The sequence below is a fragment of the Myxocyprinus asiaticus genome, chromosome 4 (assembly GCF_019703515.2).
Source record: "Myxocyprinus asiaticus isolate MX2 ecotype Aquarium Trade chromosome 4, UBuf_Myxa_2, whole genome shotgun sequence".
Lineage (NCBI taxonomy): Eukaryota > Metazoa > Chordata > Actinopteri > Cypriniformes > Catostomidae > Myxocyprinus > Myxocyprinus asiaticus.
The window spans coordinates 41,218,404-41,238,506 of record NC_059347.1 but is presented as its reverse complement, the minus strand read 5'-3'; the positions used below and the strand labels follow the sequence as shown (position 1 = coordinate 41,238,506).

General features: G+C 42.3%; 1 protein-coding gene across 2 annotated transcripts in view; it reads right to left on the bottom strand.

Moving 5' to 3' along the window:
- Positions 1–20,103, bottom strand: part of LOC127440107 (whirlin-like) — a 126,337-nt gene that overhangs the window by 48,036 nt on the left and 58,198 nt on the right. For both annotated transcript variants that reach the window (XM_051696505.1, XM_051696506.1), the window contains exons 4-5: positions 12,799–13,007; positions 7,290–7,326 (exon numbers count right to left, since the gene is read on the bottom strand). In XM_051696505.1, the coding sequence (XP_051552465.1) occupies positions 7,290–7,326; positions 12,799–13,007 (246 nt within the window). The remainder of the gene's footprint in view (positions 1–7,289; positions 7,327–12,798; positions 13,008–20,103) is intronic.

The window sequence follows — 20,103 nt, the reverse complement described above, 5'->3', positions numbered from 1 at the left end:
TGTCACACAGCCATATACACAAGTGCAATGGTGTGTGAAATTCTTGGGTGCAGTTCCAATCAACATAGCAGTCATGACAGTGATGAGACATATACCAATTTACAATAACATCAAATAAACACAGCACAATTTAAACATCTGTTATACACATAATTACACTCAACAATATACAAATAATAACATACACTGTACAGTATACAATACGCACTATATAGATACATATTATTCAATAAAAATTAAAAATAAAAATATATAAAAAAGTATATATATATATAGAATGTACAGTATTGTACTGTATTGACATTCAGGCTGTCGGTTGATAGTCAGTTGTTAAGAGAGAACATAATATAATAATAATATAATTTATGACAGTCCAGTGTGAGATATAAGAGTAAGGGTAATAAAGTGCAGTGCTGATGTATTTTGATCGTGGGAGATCAAGAGTTCAGACATCTGATTGCCTGGGGGAAGAAGCTATCATGGAGTCGGCTGGTGCGGGTCCTGATGCTGCGATACCGCCTACCTGATGGTAGCAGTGAGAACAGCCCATGGCTCGGGTGGATGGAGTCTCTGATGATCCTCCGAGCTTTTTTCACACACCGCCTTGTATATATTTCCTGGAGGGAGGGAAGCTCACCTCCGATGATGTGTCTGGCAGTTCGCACCACCCTTTGCAGTGCTTTGCGGTTGTGGGGGGTGCTATTGCCGTACCAGGTGGAGATACAGCCAGTCAGGATGCTCTCCACAGTGCAGGTGTAGAACCGTGTGAGGATGTGGCGGTTCATTCCAAACTTCCTCAGCCGTCTCAGGAAGAAGAGGCACTGATGAGCCTTCTTCACAAGAACTTCGACTTCAGTGTGGACGGACCATGTGAGTTCCTCAGTGATGTGGACACCCAGGAACTTGAAGCTGCTGACTCTCTCCACTGGTGCTCCATTGATGGTGATGGGACTGTGTTCTCTGTCTTTTCTTCTGAAGTCCACCACAAGCTCCTTTGTCTTACTGACGTTGAGGGAGAGGTTGTGCTCCTGACACCAGTGTGTCAGGGTGTGCACCTCCTCTCTGTAGGCTGTTTCATCATTGTCAGTGATCAGACCTACCACCGTCGTGTCATCAGCAAACTTAATGATGGCATTGGAGCTATGTGTTGCCACACAGTCATGTGTGTACAAGGAATACAGTAGTGGGCTGAGAACACAGCCCTGTGGGGCTCCAGTGTTGAGGGTTAGTGATGAGGAGATGTTGCTGCCTATTCTAACCACCTGGCGTCTGCTTGACAGGAAGTCCAGGATCCAGCTGCACAGCGAGCTGTTTAAACCCAGAGCCCGGAGTTTCTCATCTAGCTTGGAGGGCACTATGGTGTTGAATGCTGAGCTGTAGTCTACAAACAGCATTCTCACATAAGTGTTCTTTTTTTCCAGGTGTGAGTGAGCAGTGTGTATTGTAGATGCAATGGCATCAACAGTGGAGCGGTTGTTGCGGTAAGCAAACTGCAGCGGGTCAAGATTGAGTGGCAATACAGAGCAGATGTAATCTCTGATTAGTCTCTCAAAACATTTGCTGATGATGGGGGTCAGAGCAACAGGACGCCAGTCATTTAAACAAATTATTTTTGATTGCTTTGGTACAGGCACAATGGTGGATGTTTTAAAGCATGTGGGGACTACAGACAAAGAGAGGGAAAGGTTGAAAATGTCCGTAAAAACACCAGCCAGCTGGTTCACGCACGCTCTGATGACACGGCCTGGAATGCCGTCTGGGCCCGCGGCTTTGCGGATATTCACCCGTCGGAAGGATCGGGTTACATCCGCTACAGATACGGAGAGTGAACTAACCTCTGTAGCTTCAGCCGCGAGAGCTCTCTCCGCGAGGGCGGTGTTATTTCCCTCAAAACGAGCATTAAAAGTATTTAGCTCATCCGGTAGAGAGGCAGTGGTGTTCATGGCGGAGTTTTTATTCCCTTTAAAGTCCGTGATGATGTTAATTCCCTGTCACATGCTTCTAGAGTTGGTGGTGTTAAACTGTCCTTCAATCTTGCTCCTGTACTGGGGTTTTGCGGTTCTGATTTTCGGAGGGCATAACTGGCTTGTTTATGCTCCTCCACATTCCCAGAATTAAAAGCGGAGGTCCGCACATTAAGTGCCGCGCGAACATCGCTATTGATCCAAGGTTTCTGATTCGGATAGATCCGTATTGTCCTGGTCGGAATCACGTCCTCTACGCACGTTCTGATGAAACACATTACGCTATCAGCATAAAGCTCGATGTCGTCATCAGAGGCGGACCAGAACATCTCCCAGTCTGTGTGATCAAAAGTCTTGTAGCGTAGAATCTGATTGGTCCGACCAGCACTGGATCGTTCTGAGGATGGGTGCTTCCTGTTTCAATTTCTGCCTGTAAGCGGGCAGAAGCAGAATGGAAGAGTGGTCCGATTTGCCAAATGGTGGGCGGGGGAGGGATTTGTAGCCATCCAGGAATGGAGAGTAGCAATGGTCCAAAACTCGGTCCCCTCGTGTGTTGAAACTAATGTGCTGGTGATATTTTGGTGCGACTGATTTTAAACTGGCTTTATTAAAGTCCCTGGTCACAATGAACGCGGCTTCAGGGTGCGCGGTTTCCTGCTCACTTATTCTCCCATACAGTTCCTTGAGTGCCCGGTCTGTGTCGGCTTGTGGGGGGATGTACACAGCAGTGATAATGACCGCTGTGAATTCCCTCGGCAGCCAGAATGGTCGACACAGAAGCATGAGAAATTCCAGATCAGGAGAGCAGAAAGACTTGATAGAATGTACGTTCCTCTGATCACACCAGGATTTGTTGTTCATAAAACATACACCACCTCCTCTAGTTTTACCTCAGAGGTTTTTCACTCTGTCCTCTCGGTGCACGGAGAACCCCGCGGGTTCAATGGCTGAGTCTGGAATCTCCGCAGACATCCAAGTTTCTGTTAGGCAGATAATGCAGCAGTCCCTCATCTCTCGTTGGAAAGAGATCTGCGCTTTCAGCTCGCAGAGCTTGTTATCCAGAGACTGAACATTTGCCAGTAGAATAGTGGGTAGCGGGGTTCGATTTGCATGGCGTCTTACTCTGATGAGAACGCCAGCTCTGTTTCCCCTTTTCCTCCTATGTTTCCGTGGCCGTGCTGCCCAGACAAAGGGCTCCGCTTGTGTGTTTGTAAACAGCGGGTCGGCACTGAGGAATGTGAAGTCTGGTTTTCGGTGTGAGATTGCTGAACCAATGTCCAAAAGTGTTTGTCTGTCGTAGACAGTAAGGCAGACAACATCCAAGACAAAAAACATAAGAATTGTGAACAAAACAAACAAAACATTGCTATGTTGTGTCGGAGCTTGCAACACAGCAGCCATACTCGGCGCCATCTTCAGTCTCCATCATCGAAGTCCTTTGAGTCTCCGTCATCGAACTATCTGAACTGTGTTACGTGAACTGGCGATGCGTGACCGCTGTGTGCCTCGTAGCCAGCACACCAGGCCGTCACGTAACCTCCCCCAACGCTCTTATGAGTGTCGAACGGTCCTTCAGGATCAAGTCGACTGCTCAACAATAGGGACAGGCTATCCCAGCCGAGGCCTCTTTTCCTCTTTTTTCTCCCCAAAAAGAATGGAAAACTGACTGGGAGCCATAAGTGTCTATGTCGGGGGGTGTCCCTCCCAAGGGGAAGACGTGCGCTCTTGACTCCCAGTCATGTTCACAGTCTGTGATCCCTGGATGATTTTCCTGCTTAGCCCTCTGGCAGTTGAGTTTGTGGAGAAACTCGCTGCCGGCCCAGTATGTGCGCTAATGAGGCCCTGTACTGAGGTAAGTGCTCCACATGTGCTGGTTCCCCGAAGGCGACCCCATGTGATATTTTCCACAAAATCGTTTCCCTGTCGGTAAACTGCGTCTTTCTTGGGCAGGGGCCCCTCTGCTCGCAGTCGCCATGCTTTGTAGAAACTCCTCCCCTTTCGGGTAGGACCACCATCTCATGTCTGCCAATACATGGGACGAGACCGGCTCAACCTGGAGATTGTAGAACCTTGCAAAGGTGTTGGGTGCTGCCTGCAGATGTCTGCCAAAGAGGCGCCACTGGCCAGGGCCCAGGAGGCCGCCACACTCCTGGTAGAGTGGGCTCATAACCCCGCAGGGGGTGGCATATCCTGAGCCTGATATGCCATCGCGATGGCGTCAATGACCCAGTGGGCAATCCTCCGTTTGGAGACAGCGTTTCCTTTCCGCTGTCCACCAAAGCAGACAAAGAGCTGCTCGGAGCTTCTAAAGCTCTGCGTGCGATCCAAATAGATGCGTAAAGCTCACACAGCAATTCCAAGGCTGGGTCTGCCTCCTCCTGGGGCAGCGCTTGCAGGTTCACCACCTGATCCCTAAAAGGGGTCGTGGGAACCTTGGGCACATAGCCCAGTCGGGGTCTCAGGATCATGTGAGAGTAACCCAGACCGAGTTCCAGGCACGATTCACTGACAGAGAACGCCTGCAGGTCCCCTACCTTCTTGATGGAAGTGAGCGCAGTCAGGAGGGCAGTCTTCAAAGAGAGTTCCTTAAGCTCAGCTGACTCCAAGGGCTCAAAGGGAGTTCCCCGTAGACCCCAAAGGACTACAGAGAGGTCCCACGAGGGGACGAGGCGCGGTCTGGAGGGATTCAACCTGCTAGCGCCTCTCAGGAACCTGATGATCAAGTCGTGCTTCCCCAAGTACTTACCATCTACTGCATCGTGATGAGCCGAAATAGTGGCTACATACACCTTCAAGGTGAAGGGGGACAGCCACCTCACCAGCCTCCCCTGCAGGAAGTAAAGCACTGATCCGACTGCGCATCTCTGGGGGTCTTCGCTTCGGGAAGAACACCACTTAGCGAACAGACGCCACTTCAAGGTATACAGGTGCCTCGTAGAGGGAGCCCTAGCCTAGGCGGAGCTCGAGGTGCCACGTCGAGGGGACTCAAGCCCTGTGGCCGTGCTGAGTCTAGGGACATCGAAGCACTTACCTGGCTCCTGCCGCCCACCATAAGATTGGCCGAGGAGGGGGGAGGAGGAATCTCGTCCCCGTAGTCCACCGGAATCAATCCCGTGTGGGCATGTTTGTGCCACAGCTGGGCGCATAGGGGCGGGGTGTCCACCGCTGGAGTGCCATACCTGCAAAAATGGGACGGTGGATGGTGGTCGTGACGACGGCCGTGCACACCGGACATGTGACCCAGGAAACGAGAAAACCACTCTTTTGTTTTTGGGTACTGCAGCCTCTTGTGCATGCGGCAAAAAATGCAACAAAAGATTCTCCTCCTGGCCCTCTACCGGGGGATGGAATGGTTTGTTCACCAGCTCTAGAGAAGCAGGTCTCCTCGCCCCTCGGTCGCCCGTCTCAGGGGCGCTTTGAAGCCTTCCCCGGGTTCTTAGTGGCCAGCCGTGAGACGGGTGGTGTCTGCTTCCTATGTTGTGCTCCACACCGGGGCCGGGCCATGAGAGCGGGCTGAGGCAGAGCTGGTGTTGTTGCTGCAGGAGGACGCACTTGGCGACGAGCAGACGGGGTGCGGGATCTTGAGCCGCGCCGGGGCAGGATATGTTGTATGGTCTCCATCTGCTTTTTCCCTGCCGAGAACTGCTGGGAAAAGTCCTCGACAGAGTCGCCGAACAGGCCAATCTGGGAGATGGGGGTGTCAAGGAACCATACCTTGTCAGCCTCTCGCATCTCAACCAAGTTGAGCCAAAGGTGGCGCTCCTGGACCACCAGGGTGGACATCGCCTGCCTGAGAGACCGCGCCATTATCTTCGTCGCCCGGAGAGTGAGGTCAGTCACCGAGCGCAGTTCCCGCATCAATCCCGCGTCAGAACTACCCTCGTGCAGCTCTTTTAGTGCCTTGGCATGCAGGGTGGAGGCGGCTTGTCCAGCAGCACCGTAGGCGAGGAGGGTTCCACTCTAGCCCGACGCTGGCGGCTGCCCAGGAAAGCATGTCCATCAGTGTCGGCCTGAGACTGGGCGACCATTCCTGAAAGAGGAAGCCCAGTCAAAGCCTCTGCGTCCGACTGGACGAGCCCACTCTCCAATGCTGCGCTCGAAAACTCAACGTCTTCCCGGGCTCCGAACAAGAGGTCAAACTCGCCCTGAGACGAGCCGGCGGTCTCGTCCGAGTGCCCGATCGGGGCAAGCGAGCATGCTGGGGAATGGGAGGTCTGTGGGGGGATACCCGGTCGAGGTGGTCCCATTGATGTCCCCAAATCGTCCCCAGTGCTAACCTATGCGGCCTCAAACCCGTAGGTAGGAGGACCGGTGCGGGGAGCTGCTGGGGTGGCTTGCTTGCGAAAGCAAGCCATGACTGCAACATTGCCATGGTCATGTTCTCGCAATGAGGACATGATCCATCCACAAACGTTGTCTCCGCGTGGGCAGCACCCAGACACGTAAGACAGTGATCGTGGCCGTCAGAAGCGGAGAGATAACGACTGCAACCAAGAATAACACACAAATGGAAAGGCATCTTTAAAAAGACATTCCATGTGTGCCGCTCTTTTTATGAATGAAAATATACTCTTTTAGAATATACTCTCTTTTTTCGCTCTGCTGAAGCGCCCAGGGGCGTTCTCTGCACTCCACGGGTGCAGAGGGGGAGAAGCCGCTGAAATGCGAGGAGGGAAATTTAATTCAGTGCACTGAATACAACCGCTCGGCTCTGAAGAGAAAATCTGAATGAGTGGTTGCATACCAGCTCCTTTTATACCCGTATGTCCGGGGGAGTGGCATGCAAATTCCACTCGCCAATTCCCATTGGCCTTTTTTCAAAAAAGTAGAGATGATTGGGGCTCCCAAGAGTGACCCCTAGTGTCACTACATCGACACAACTTTGAGTGAGTGACAGATAGGGAACAGGCATAGACACAAACGCTGTGAGATAGCAGTGCTTATTCAATTTGCTTACTTTAAAAAAAAAAAAAAATGCTTGATTGCTTTAATCTCCAGGTAAACTGCAAACAAATGTGACATCTGTAGCCAATAAATTCCTTTTTTTAATATCACACTAGACTTAATATAAGCTTTTGTTTACTCATATTTATTTCTCTTATTTGTGTCTAAAACCACAGCTGGCGTTGCATCCATTATCAGAAAATTGAGTAGGACATTGTGATTGGTATTTCTGAGACTTATTACTTTAAAAAGAAACCATAAAATGACATTTAGTTTGACATATTAAAGAAGGCATTATTCCTGGACCCTTTAATGAAATGCAAACTGGTAAAAGTTCAGACATGTTTGTACATGTAAATGATTGTGCATTTTGTCCCTTACCTTTCCTGAACTTGCTCCAACATCAACAAATAAACCACTGTGAGAAGAGAGAGAGAGAGGGAGAGAGAGAGGTTGTTGAGAGATTTTGCCTAAAAAAGATGTTAGTTACAGTTTATCTCAATCGCTTTGGCACAATCGTCGAATGACTATTAAACTTCGTCAAACTATATGACTAACTACATGAACATTTGGTCATTTGTTCACATGACTATAGTAATTTATAATTGCTTTGTCACAAAATGCATTGAGTAAGCCTTGCAGATCAAAACAGTTTGCATTCATTTGCTGTTGAATAATATTACTCTCAAATACAAATATACACGTTCATTGTGTAAATCCCTACATACAAAATAGAACAACCAACAATCACAATAACCTGTCACACATATATTAGATATATAATAGTTATGTGGTATTGTTGTAATAGCTGTCAGATGGATAGACTTAGGCTAGATGGGGAACAATTCAATTTCCTCACACTTTAGAGCAACCAAACGCAAATGCTGTCCAATTTAGCTGACAGGTGAAACTCATAACCTATCAGTTCTCAAACACATTTATACTGCAAGGGTAAGACTGAATTTCACAGTTGTGGAATATATGGAGCAGGCAGGAGACAAGAGCAAGAGCAAGGGGCAAGAGCCTGCTCGTGCAAGAGGAAGGGGCATTAGAATGCGGGGTGATATGGTGAGGGGGAGAGGAAGTGGGAGAGGGGGGCACAGAGGATGAGGAAGAGCCAGAGAAAGGCAAAGGCACAGAGAAATCTCATATGAAATACAGGCAACAATTATAGACCATGTCATCAACCATGGCCTAAGTATGACAGAGGCTGGTTGGAGAGTGCAACCTAATCTGGGCCAGTCCACGGTGTCGTCAATAGTCCAGACATTCAGGAGAGAAAACCGGTGTGTAATCAAATATTGGACTGCAATATTCCTTCACACTGGTATTCCAGTAAATTTAGACAATGCATGTCTCAGAATTTATGTAGAATACATTGACTTTACTGTGCTGTATTTTCTTTCTAGGATTGAGCGTCTGCCCCATGGTGGTGGCAAAAGATCAGTTTTCACTGCTCAATAAGAACATGGAATTTGTAATATGGTCATAGCAAACAATGCTATTAGACTAAAAAATATTCAAAGTGCAGTCATACAAGATGACTGCATCTTTCAAAATGTCAACACCATCAGCCTCTCCACAATTGATAGAGTGCTGAAGAGAAATCAGATTGCAATGAAGCAACTCTATAAGGTACCTTTTTGAGAGGAATGGTGAGAGAGTGAAGGAGCTGAGGTACCAGTATGTACAGGTAAGAATTCATCGTTTTACACTACACAGTGCTGTAATCTCCTTGTCTTTCAGTATTGACAAGTACAACTGTGACTGAATATGCAGAATATTTTACACAATGTTGGATATGTGTAACTGTATGATTTACAATATATAATGTAAATTATTTCCTAAATTTCTTATCTTTTATAGAGAGTGATGAAGCTGGAGGCTGATGAATCCCCACACATGTTGATGAGACAGGATTCAACTTGACCAAAGTCAGGAGATGTGGCCGTAATATTATTGGTCACCGAACCACTGTTCATGTTCCAGGCCAGCATGGAGGGAACCTTACAATGTGTGCTGCCATATGTGGGAATGGTGTACTCGGCCGCATTCCCATCATTGGGCCCTATATCACACAACGTCTCAATTTCCTGGAAACTCTTTACAGGGATCTCATTCCTGAGAATAAGAGGGGGTTGGTAAGAAGTGACTTGCCAACGTATGTTATAGTTTGGGACAACGTAAGTTTCCATCGTTCAAATACAGTCAGTGAATGGTTTGTTGCCCACCCACGTTTTGATAAAGTTTCTCCCACCATACTCCCCATTCCTAAATCTCATTGAGGAGTTATTTTCTGCATGGAGATGGAAGGTCTATGATCACCATCCTCACGACCAGTTGTCCTTACTGGGTGCAATGGATGCTGGTTGTGAGGATATCACAGCAGATTGTTGTAGGGGGTGGCTGTGTCATACCAAAAGATTTTTCCCTCGTTGCATTGCAAGGGAGGACATCAGGTGTGATGTAGATGAAATGTTGTGGCCAGACAGAGAGGAGAGATTGGAAGACCTATGAGGTTGATGAACATGCAGCATATTTTCTTTTCTTGCACATATTGCAGTTGTACATATTTTCTGTACAAGCTTTTTACGTATTTTCAATTGGCTGTAAAGTGTGTACATACAATGATGAGAAATGTTTGAATAAATGTTTTGTTGAAAGTATAGTGTGTGCCATGACTTTCTGACATCAATACTATTAATCTGCCTACATATACAATGTTAGCAATTAAAAATATTACATAGTGGGCAACTATCACACTTTCAGAGTACACTGTCATTTGACAAGATGTCTTTGCATTTTGACTGTCTTGGTCTAAGCAATGATAAAGGAACCTTTTGTTTTGATGACGATTTATTCATTGATGGATTTATTTACATTTGAAACATGAGTTAATTCTTTTGAGCAATCACCTTTTGCAGGTCACATAGAGTGGTGTGCTGAATGTACCATGTGATGTGAGGATTGTACTTGGAGTTTTGACAGTTGTAAGTTTGTTTCAGTACATGTGCCAAATCAACTGAGGAAAAACTGTAAAATCACCGACAGTCGCAGTCACCGTGCTTTTTTTTTCCCCCCTCCATTTAATGAAAATGAATGGTGACTGAGGCTGGCATTCTGCCTAACATTGTCTTTGAGACACATTGAGAGAATAGCATTTGGGTTTGGAACAACATGAGGGTGAGTAAATAATGACAGAACTTTCATTTATCAGTGGACTATCCCTTTAAATCCCATAGTTGTAAGAAAAGTATTTATACACTGCACGCAGAGGAAAATTCCCAGAACAGTGATCAGAAAGCAGTTTGACTCAAACATTGGATGACAAAACTAATGAAGTGTGGAACTAAAAGGCACCTTGCCGAATTACCAGGGGAGCACTTTAGAAATAAAAACACCCTCCAGAGATCCCAATCAGCCCATTTCCATTTAGGCCATTGTATGAAAAAGAAAGACGTGACCCCTGCTGTGAGTCATAGTGCTACAGACATCCCACTACCTTGTCATACACACATTTCAACCATCATTGCTTATGGCAAGTCATCTAACAATAGCATCTACATCTATCTTAAAAATCATCTCAATCCTATTCTTAGAGACCCTTTTTCAAACTCACTATCTGTATGACTGGACTCACTGACCTGAGTGTAATGTCATTTAGTGAAAAGAATGAGACCATGACCAAACCTCAGAGGAATGCTGACATTTTACATGAAGTGGGACTATTACAGTGGAATGAAACAAATTAATTTCCACCTACTTACCTAGATTACTTTAGGTAAATGATAATTAAATGGTGTTAACTCAATTTACTTTAAAGTAATGAACAGAAAGACTCTTAAATGACTCTCAGATTTTAGCATGCACTGAGAAATAGTCCCAATCACATTTATTTCACCTCCGAACATGGAATCACACCTTTTTTTTCTACCAGGCAAGTAGAAATCACTAGAGTGGTTCATTACATTTTAACAGAAAGAGAATGTGAAATTGCCAAACAAAGAAAGTCAAATGTAAATCAAAGGTTTCAGAACACAGAAAAGAAAAATCACATCGCATATCGCTTTTGTAACTCAGTTTTTTCTCTCCTAGACAGCAATGCTATTAAATGGTAGTAAAGGGAAAAAGTAATCTCACATGTTTGCTACAGAGTTTCAAAAGTGATTTTGAACAATGTCACACAGTGTGTTTAGATTTGCCAAAATACTAATATCTTCCAATAAATCCAGAGATTTTAATATGAATCAAAACTTTCTATCGAAATTCTTTCAAGTCCAAATTAATTGAGCTATGCTGCCCACATTAATTTTAAAGCTCTATAGTCTAAATGACAAAAGTTCAGCCATGAAACTTTATAGGCTTTATTTTCGTGAGCGCGCAAAGACCATTGCGCAAAGCGCAAATGGCCATTGGTGGGAGTGTCTGCGCTATTGTGTGTGTATGTGCACAAACTGTGGGTGTGTTGTATGTTAATGAAGTGCATTAGCTATTTTCCTGAGAAATAGGTCATTGTGCTAAACCGTCTTAACTCAGCACAAATTTTAAACTCAATTCCTGCATTTGCAGTTTGGAAATTCCACCAGCAGGTGGTAATAAAGTTAATGTCCAAACTATATAAATATAGAAAAACATGAAATAATGTCCCTGAGGATCAGAGTTGCAGCCGTCTTATATGAAACCAAAAATTATGAGATTTGTGTTAAACTATCTACAGGTCATTGTTTATTTTTCAATTATTAGTATTATGTTTAAATTTACAATTGTATTTATGATCTAACTTGCAATAGTATTTTTCCACCTGATGTCCTAGAGTGATTTTTAAGTCACTGCAAAACGGGCCAGTGGAAGAAGTTGGAGAGAGTAAAATGTTTTTGAATTGGTATTATTTTTTGACCACTTCATTATTTAGATTATATTTCCATTTCATTTGAAGTGTAATTTCAATTTAGAAATATTTTTGGTTTAATTTTTTTGTTTCAAAAACTGTATTTCATTTTTCAATATCAAAATCGACCGGCAGAATTGAAGTGCATGCCAATACAATCACTGTTAATACTTGCCACGATTTGTGTGTCAGTAGATGAAATTGATTAATAATATGTAAATTCTCTGTAATTTAATGGAGTCTACATCCAAATTCCAATGAGAATCACATTTTCCATGCGTATAAAAGGAGAGTGACACTGTCATAGAAACATGCCCGACAATCAAGGATGCAGTTAATGCACAAAAGAACGTAATGTTTTGTGTTTGTGTTAAAAGTTTTTTGCAGCTTCCCTGCTTTGTTGGGGGATTGTTTGTAATGTCTTTTTGTGCCACAGCATGTCATACATTATCGATGCAGCATGTCTTGCATTTTGCCTACTTGTGCAGCAGCAGCAGCATGTCCACATGCTAAATTCTGTATATCTGTGTATTTTCTAGCAGTAGCAAGTCCCCTTACTTGCTCTGCAACAACAACGTTAGCATATCTATTCCGCCAAGACCAATATCCTATCAATATGTCATACCCACATTAACATGCTAAATCTTTCTGAGACTTTTCATGACTGAATTGTATTTCAACAAATACCTATTTTGAGGCCAGTATATTAGCCGGTTACCTGCAAATGTTTTGGCCACTGGTCCCCAGAATGGGATGCTATCCACCAGCTAGACCAACATTAACCAGCATAAACCAGCTTGGACCAACATGGAAATTCATGTTAGTCTAAGCTGTTCTTTTCAGAAAGGTTATGAGGAATTTTAGGACAAACATCAGAGACAAAGTTTATAATTAAATTAATCAAAACTGACAACTCCATTTAGCCACCTAAACTCTGAAAAAGCATTCTTGGAGCAATCCAGTGTTCTTGTCTCTGAATGAAGAAGTCTAATGAAGCCTCACCTCTGGACATTGCTATTTGCTGAGCTTTCAGCAATCTGTGCGCTATGGATCCACTTGGTCTCATCCACCACAGTGCGTGCATGAGGCAGCCGCCCCACATCCTTTATGGTCATCAGCATGTGGCGGGAATTCTTTAAGATCTGCACAGCCTCATCATGAGGAATACACCGGAAACTACGCCCATTGACGTCCAGAATCTGATCCCCTACCTACAGAGAGAGAGAGAGAGAGAGAGAGAGAGAGAGAGAGAGAGAGAGAGGGAGAGAGAGACCTGTGAATACTAAATGAGAGAAAATGAAACACAATGATGCCGGGCACAATGGCACATAGCCCACGCAACACTGGAACCAGTTTGAAAGAGCTGACAGCAAATTCTTAGATAGAGATTTAAATTATGCAAGGTTTGTATTGATAAACAAGCCATCCTTTCAGCAAACAAAAATCATGATCTCTTTATGAAAAGTTTTAATCTGCACCAACAAAGTGCTCACTGTTGTAAAATGTTGCAAATAGAGACTCTGTTATGAGTATTATCTCATTGCCAAATTCCCTCGTTATAAGACTGAGAAATGAGGGAGGGAGTAGAAAATAGAGGCAAAGAGAGAAAGAGAGCAGATATTGCTTTCACCGGGAATTATCCAGTTCCAAGCCATAGACAAAAGAGCCCAATCTGTTCTCATTAAACCTACTCTGCCAAAGCAGAATATCAGTAATGTGTTACAAATAAGCGGAATTAAAATAATTCAAGAAAAACTTTCTGTGAGCAGTTCAGCATGGACTGCAGTTGATGACCATTATTAACTCCAAATACAGACCTCTAGATGGATTTCGAGGCAGTTCACTAGGTTTTGGAAGATAGCTATGATATGAAAATGAAAAAACAAACAAAACAGCACTCAATGCAGGAATTATTGCATTTGTTCTGTGCAATTTGGGCTTTTCTTTTGTTCTGGAGGCTATTGTTTCACAGTTTTTGTGTGTGTTTTGAGGCTGAGAAGAATTAAACTCACCTAGAACCCAGACTTCTTACTTTTTTCATGAGGCCTATAAAATACCCTGACAACGTTTGTCTGGGAAAGACAGGTTCTAAATGAAGGCTGGAAGAGGTCTGTAATATGAGAGAGAGAGACCAAAATGCATGATTTTTCCATAGAGGATTGGAAACCAAACCTTCCTTTATTCTCCTAACGAAAGGAGAAATAATAAAGAGAGATTAGTTATCAATGTGTGTGTCTTTTTCACCCTCTATGTGAAAATGTTCTTCATGCAGTGGAGTCAGCAGCGTAGCGCACCATCACTCCAGTGCAAAGGGAAAGGGGGGGGGGGGGGGTGGCGGTAAAGGGGGGCTGCAGGAACTCATGGATCATTTATTAACTCACAGAAGGAAAACCACTGGCATTCTTCTACCAAGCTGTCTCCCTCTTCATCTATTCTTTCCTGATTGCTCCTCCACACTTTGCACCATTACTCTACTTAGTCCTCCACTCTGCAAACCGCTCCATCACTCCATCCCACACTCCTCTAATAGCCCCCTTGTTCCACATAAGTAGACACTTTTTTTATTCTCAGGGGACAATCAGCAGTACCATCAACCATACAGTGCATACATGCTCAAAAGCATAAGCAGTATGCTTAAACAGTTGACAGTGCAATAACAGTAGAGTAACGCAATGAGACATTCCTGTTTATACTGCATTGCTGTAATGTAACTAAAAGGTTAACGAGACTAAAAACATGAAAAGAGTGCCATGAAACATTAACTACACAGATTCACTACCAGTCAAAAGTTTAGGGTCACTTACTCATTCTTTATTTTATTTTATTTTTTTCACATTTTAGAATAATAGTAAAGTCATCACAACTATGGAATAATAGAAACGGAAATATGGGAATTATGTTCCCTAATAAAATCCAAAATAAATCAAAACTATTTGTTATATTTTAGCATTTTCAAAGTGGCCACACTTTGCCTAGATTTTGCAGAAATGTAATTAAAATGCAGTTGTCACTATGGAAATGTTTTGGGAGTTAGTTGAAGAATGCATCTGACACTTCTGTGTTTACAGAACACGATAAAGCAGTCAAAAGATGAGTGACAACTGTAGTTATCTGCAGTGTGTATATGGCCATTATGCTGCATAATAAGTGCCTCTTCAAACAAAAGGGATTCTCATATGTTTTTGTAATTATTATGAGAGGTTTGACCTGCCCCAAATCTAAGCTAAACACCTAAAGGAACAATAGCATGTTAACTATACTGAAATAAAAGCATGACCCATTTTAGTTCTTGCGAGGCTTCTGCCCAGGCCTTATGTAGGTCTATTTCATCCTCTGATGCCTTTGTGGTATCCAGGTGGGACTAAATGAAACAAACATAAAAGACCTAGATAAAGCTATTAAGTTACATAAAAGCTTTAGCCCCAACCCCCCTTTCCCCTTATACAAACGCGCAGTCCTCACACATCCATCTATCAACCACCAGCGGTAAGGGACAGATAAATGTGTCTGACGGACGTCCGCCACAGATCCAGGTGAGCCCAGCTCATCTCCGAGGGGAACAGACCTTAATTAGGCCTTGTGTTGAGCTACACAGATGGGACAGATGCCGAACCATCAGTCACAGTTTTACCTACAGCACCGCTGAAGCTTAATCTACACAGCTCTTCGAAAAGCAGACAAATGAAAGGCTTTTGGGAGAAGGGGTGTCTGCTTGAAGAGAAATATGGTTCTCAGAGGAAAGGAACTATAGGATGAGTTCAAAAGCTAGGAGTTTTGCCAATAAAACCCTATCTGCAAAAAGGAGGTTCCAGCACTTTGCAAAATCTTCAGAGCCATTTGTTGCATGAAAAGTTACTATACACTGAGGCAGAATGCTTTATACTGCACTGTATTAGTAATAGACTGGTTTAAAACATTTACATTTGGACATCTTTCAATCACAACTCACTCGATATAGATCTCTACTGCTGATGTTCAGCATCTCCACCAACTGCCACACAGATTCATTTACGCACACCCATACACTGTACATAATGGACTACATACTTGCATAATTGTTCCTATTAGTATTGCACCTTACATTACGTGCAAACAATGCCAAACAGGAGAATGGGGCTAATTGTCACACTTTTTTTACTCATATATACAGTATTTTATAATAGGTTTATTTTTTAAAGTAAGTTTCTGTATAGGAACCTACTTTTTCTTGGAGAGATAAAAGTTTTTTTTTAACATTTCTGTGATTATTGCCCAGGAAGATGGGTTAACATTATGATGGCACCGTGGATGGCTGCCTTGGTGTGGAGCTCCTCAGTTCTTTTGTTGTTTTTGTTTGTTTGTCCTGTGTTTAGTAATCTTACTAAACGAACTGCTGAACATTCGACAGCATGAACCAGACAATCTTTTCCCGGTTTTTGAATATTCAGACATTTTGCTAGACATTTTAGTTGGAGGCACGGCTTTGTTGTTCAGGAGACGCAAGGCGAGGGAGACGAGCCGGTGCGCTGGTCAAACTCCGTCGGCGTGGATTTCGAACAGCGCTGCCGAGTATTCACTTAGCGAATCTCCACTCTCTTCCTAACAAAACGGACGAACTACATCCTACTAGGACTTATTTAAAGTTCAACAACGACAAACCGTGGTTTAAATGGTTAAATGCCCAAATAGCGGGGTATGTTGTTACAATGGGAATCTGCCATTAAATTGCCTGTTATAGGCAGGGTTGGGGAGTAATTGAATACATGTAATGGGATTACGTATTTAAAATACAAAATATAGGTAACTGTATTCCACTACAGTTACAATTTAAATCATTGGTAATTAGAATACAGTTACATTCAAAAAGTATTTTGATTACTGAAGAGATTACTTTGCATTTTATTGTCATTTGTTTCATTTAATATTTAGTCCTTTCAGATGGAAAACATTTATACATATTAATGATGCGATCCAAAGTGCATTTGAACAGCGGTGAAACGCCTTCTTATGATGTGTTATATTCATACGAGCAGACAGAGGAGTAAGTTTGAAGTAAGTTTGGAGCAGAAGAAATAGAAATAAACCTTGTGTAAATTGTCAGCATTACGCTAAGCTACAATGCTATTTCTAGTCATTTTACGTGCACGTTACCAGGCACGATCATATTTTTTTTAATCAAGAAAATTCATGTTGGATCATAATTTCTTTTTCTAGTAAGACCTTTGATATTAGGGCAAAAATCATATACTTGATAATAATTTTTGTATTGTTTTCCTGTAAAAATATCTAAAAATCCTTAAAACAAGATCAATTAGATTAATCTTGTTTTAGAAACAACACTGCATAAGATATTTCAGTTTTTCAGAGACTGTATTTTGAACATGTGTATTTTGTCTTACTGTACTGGCAGAGTTTTTATAGTCAAAACAAGTGAAAAAATCTACCTGTGCTGATAGAAATAATCCAAAGTATTTAGAATACATTACTGACCTTGAGTAATCTAACAGACTATGTTACAAATTACATTTTACAGCATGTATTCTGTAATCTGTAGTGGAATACATTTCAAAAGTAACCCTCCCAACCCTGGTTATAGGCTTTTTCATGGCTTTTTTAAAAACTGTTATATATTTAATTACTGTATGAAGTTTAAAATAATTTATGAAACAGCCAAAATGTAAACAGAAACACACAAAAATACCAAATCACCGTTTTGATTAAGAGTAATTGTAACTTGCCCTGATAAAAATCAAAGTCTTTCTAGCAAGTCAGTCCACTGTCGGCCATCTTTGGAACGCTCTTGGGATTTCCAGTCATGCGGGGGGAACACCAAAATCTCAAAAATGGTTGGTCAAGATTATGATTTAAATCATCATTAAAATCTGAAAAAACTGGTATCATAAGTTGTGCTTCTTTACCTCATATTATGCTAAAAACAAAATTTTCCCACCTTGTATAGCCAATGTGCATGCGTGTCCTCGAGTTGATTGACAGGCGATGTCTGTATCCAAAAGGTGATTGGCTCTTTTACCTGTAAGGTGGGACTTCCTTTCTACATCCATTGATCATTGAGCTCCTTAGTTGGGCATTCCAATTTCTCCTATTCATTTGAATAGAAGTGGTCTGTCTCTCATAAAGGAATAGTCTCTGTAAAAATGTGACAACTTGCCCTAATCTGACATAAAAAAAAAATACCCTTATCCTTTTTTTTAAAATCTGCCTTCATTATAAAGCTGATCCTTGCCTTGATGTATCCCAGAGTGGGTTTTATTGTGTTCCCTAGTTCACCCAAGAGCTACACATATGTTTTATTTATTGCAAAAATTATTAATATTGCAATATATGTTTTCATTTAAATTTCAATCTCTACTCTCCACTCCAGACACTCACTGCATGTGGTTTGTATGTCCATCTACTGCATGTATCCTTTTGTACTGTAGATGGTATTGTGTAATATATATTGTACATGTGTAAATTGTATGTTAATGTGGGTTCCTGCACTGCAATACCCACAAATTCATCATAATTGGAAACTTACTTGGCCAATAAACCTTTTGATTAAAAGAAAAAAAAAAAAAAAACGACTTTATCTCTGATTATCACAGCTCATAAAACTTAAAGTAAGTGCTTTATTCAAGGTGAGTGTTCTTTCATCTCTGGCCTTATTTAGTTTGGCTTCTAGTGTTTGTGAGAAAAGGAGTTTTTTCAATGTTCTAGACATATTGATGAGAAGACAGGTTTAGAAGCTCATTATCACCTCCATAAGGCTCATTATCGAGTGGGACCTCCAGTCCACTGATGAGAGGGCCAAATGAAGCAGCAACCTGTCACTAAAGCTCAAACAATTACAATGAGGACAAACGAAAAGCCTCTTCCAAAAAGCAGTCAATCTTTCATCTCCTCATTGCAACCGTCGCACTCCATTACAGCAGTATGTCAAAAGTTGTGCGCCCCACAGAACCCACTATTGAGCCCAGTGGAAGATTTATGCGTTCTGGTTATAGAGCAGGGTTCAAATGCATCCAGAAAAGACTAATTCAGATAATTGCATTATGCAATTAAATGGAAAAGTATTTGGTACCTTTTCCCAGTTCCTGCCAGGAAAAGCTGCAGTACAGAGTTAGACATTTTTGTGTGTGATTCATAGCATGCGGTATTAATGAGCACAAGTGAATGGAATACTTTTTCTAGGTCAAGCAAGAGCAACTCCTACATAACCCCCATTTTTTTTCTGGAATTTGTCAAAATACCATCAGAGAAGTGATTCTGACTTTGGCTTTTCATAAGTTATAAACTAGTCAAAACCCCAATGTTCTCATACTACACTTTCTTACTCCCTCCAATTTAGAAGCATTAAAAACTACTGTATGTCAGAGCTATGGTATACCAGTCACTGGATGTGTTCACAACACATTTGAGCCTTTGTGATTCTGGGGACTCATGTTCGAGTCTGGCATGCTTCATGTCCCAATTCCATTCCCCCTCTCCCTCCCTTCACTTTAGCATTTATCTCTACAATCATGTCAATTAAAGTTAAAAAAGCTCAAAAACAAAATGATTAAAAAAAGAGGCATTCTTCCCATTGTGGCATGTCAAGGAAGATAGTCATATAGGTAATTGTAGGAAATCTGATAGCTCCCTCTTGAGAATATCTCACCACACAGTCAAGTTGCTTCATCGGTTTTTGGGTGGTGGACATTCCTTGTTATTTAGCACACTACGGCAGTAAATGTAATCACATATAATATCATCATAAGCGAATGGATGTGACAGTTGACTCTCTGAAGGCAGGGATAGATTTGCTATAGGGAGCACTATTCGCAACTTCTGGCTGTCGAAAAACAAATACACAATGAAAAGAAGGGGGAAAAGGAAGAAAAAGCTGCAACAACATCACGGCGGCCCATTTAAGCTAAAGTTGTGGATCATGGCATAGATGACATAGACTAGAAAACTGCTATATCACACAATCACGGCAGTTTTACAAATTTTGCCTGCCCCTCTCATTGAAAATTAATTGTGTAGTAGTGGGTAACTTTTTCCGAGCAGCTCCATATGTGTCTTGTAGGACATACCACATTGGGAAGGATGCCACTATATTAATTTTATAATTTTTTAATGGGTTTCTTTGCCTTAAATTTACAGCCTGTATGATTACATTGCATTACATATTCCTCTTAACCACCTATTCATTTACAGTAATTTACATTTATTAAAACATATTATATGTATTGTTCAATTAAATTGAGCTGCATTTGCAACATAAAACTGGCTAATTCAGATGTCAAAATTTCAGTGAAAATCAATATATATGAACTAGATATTACA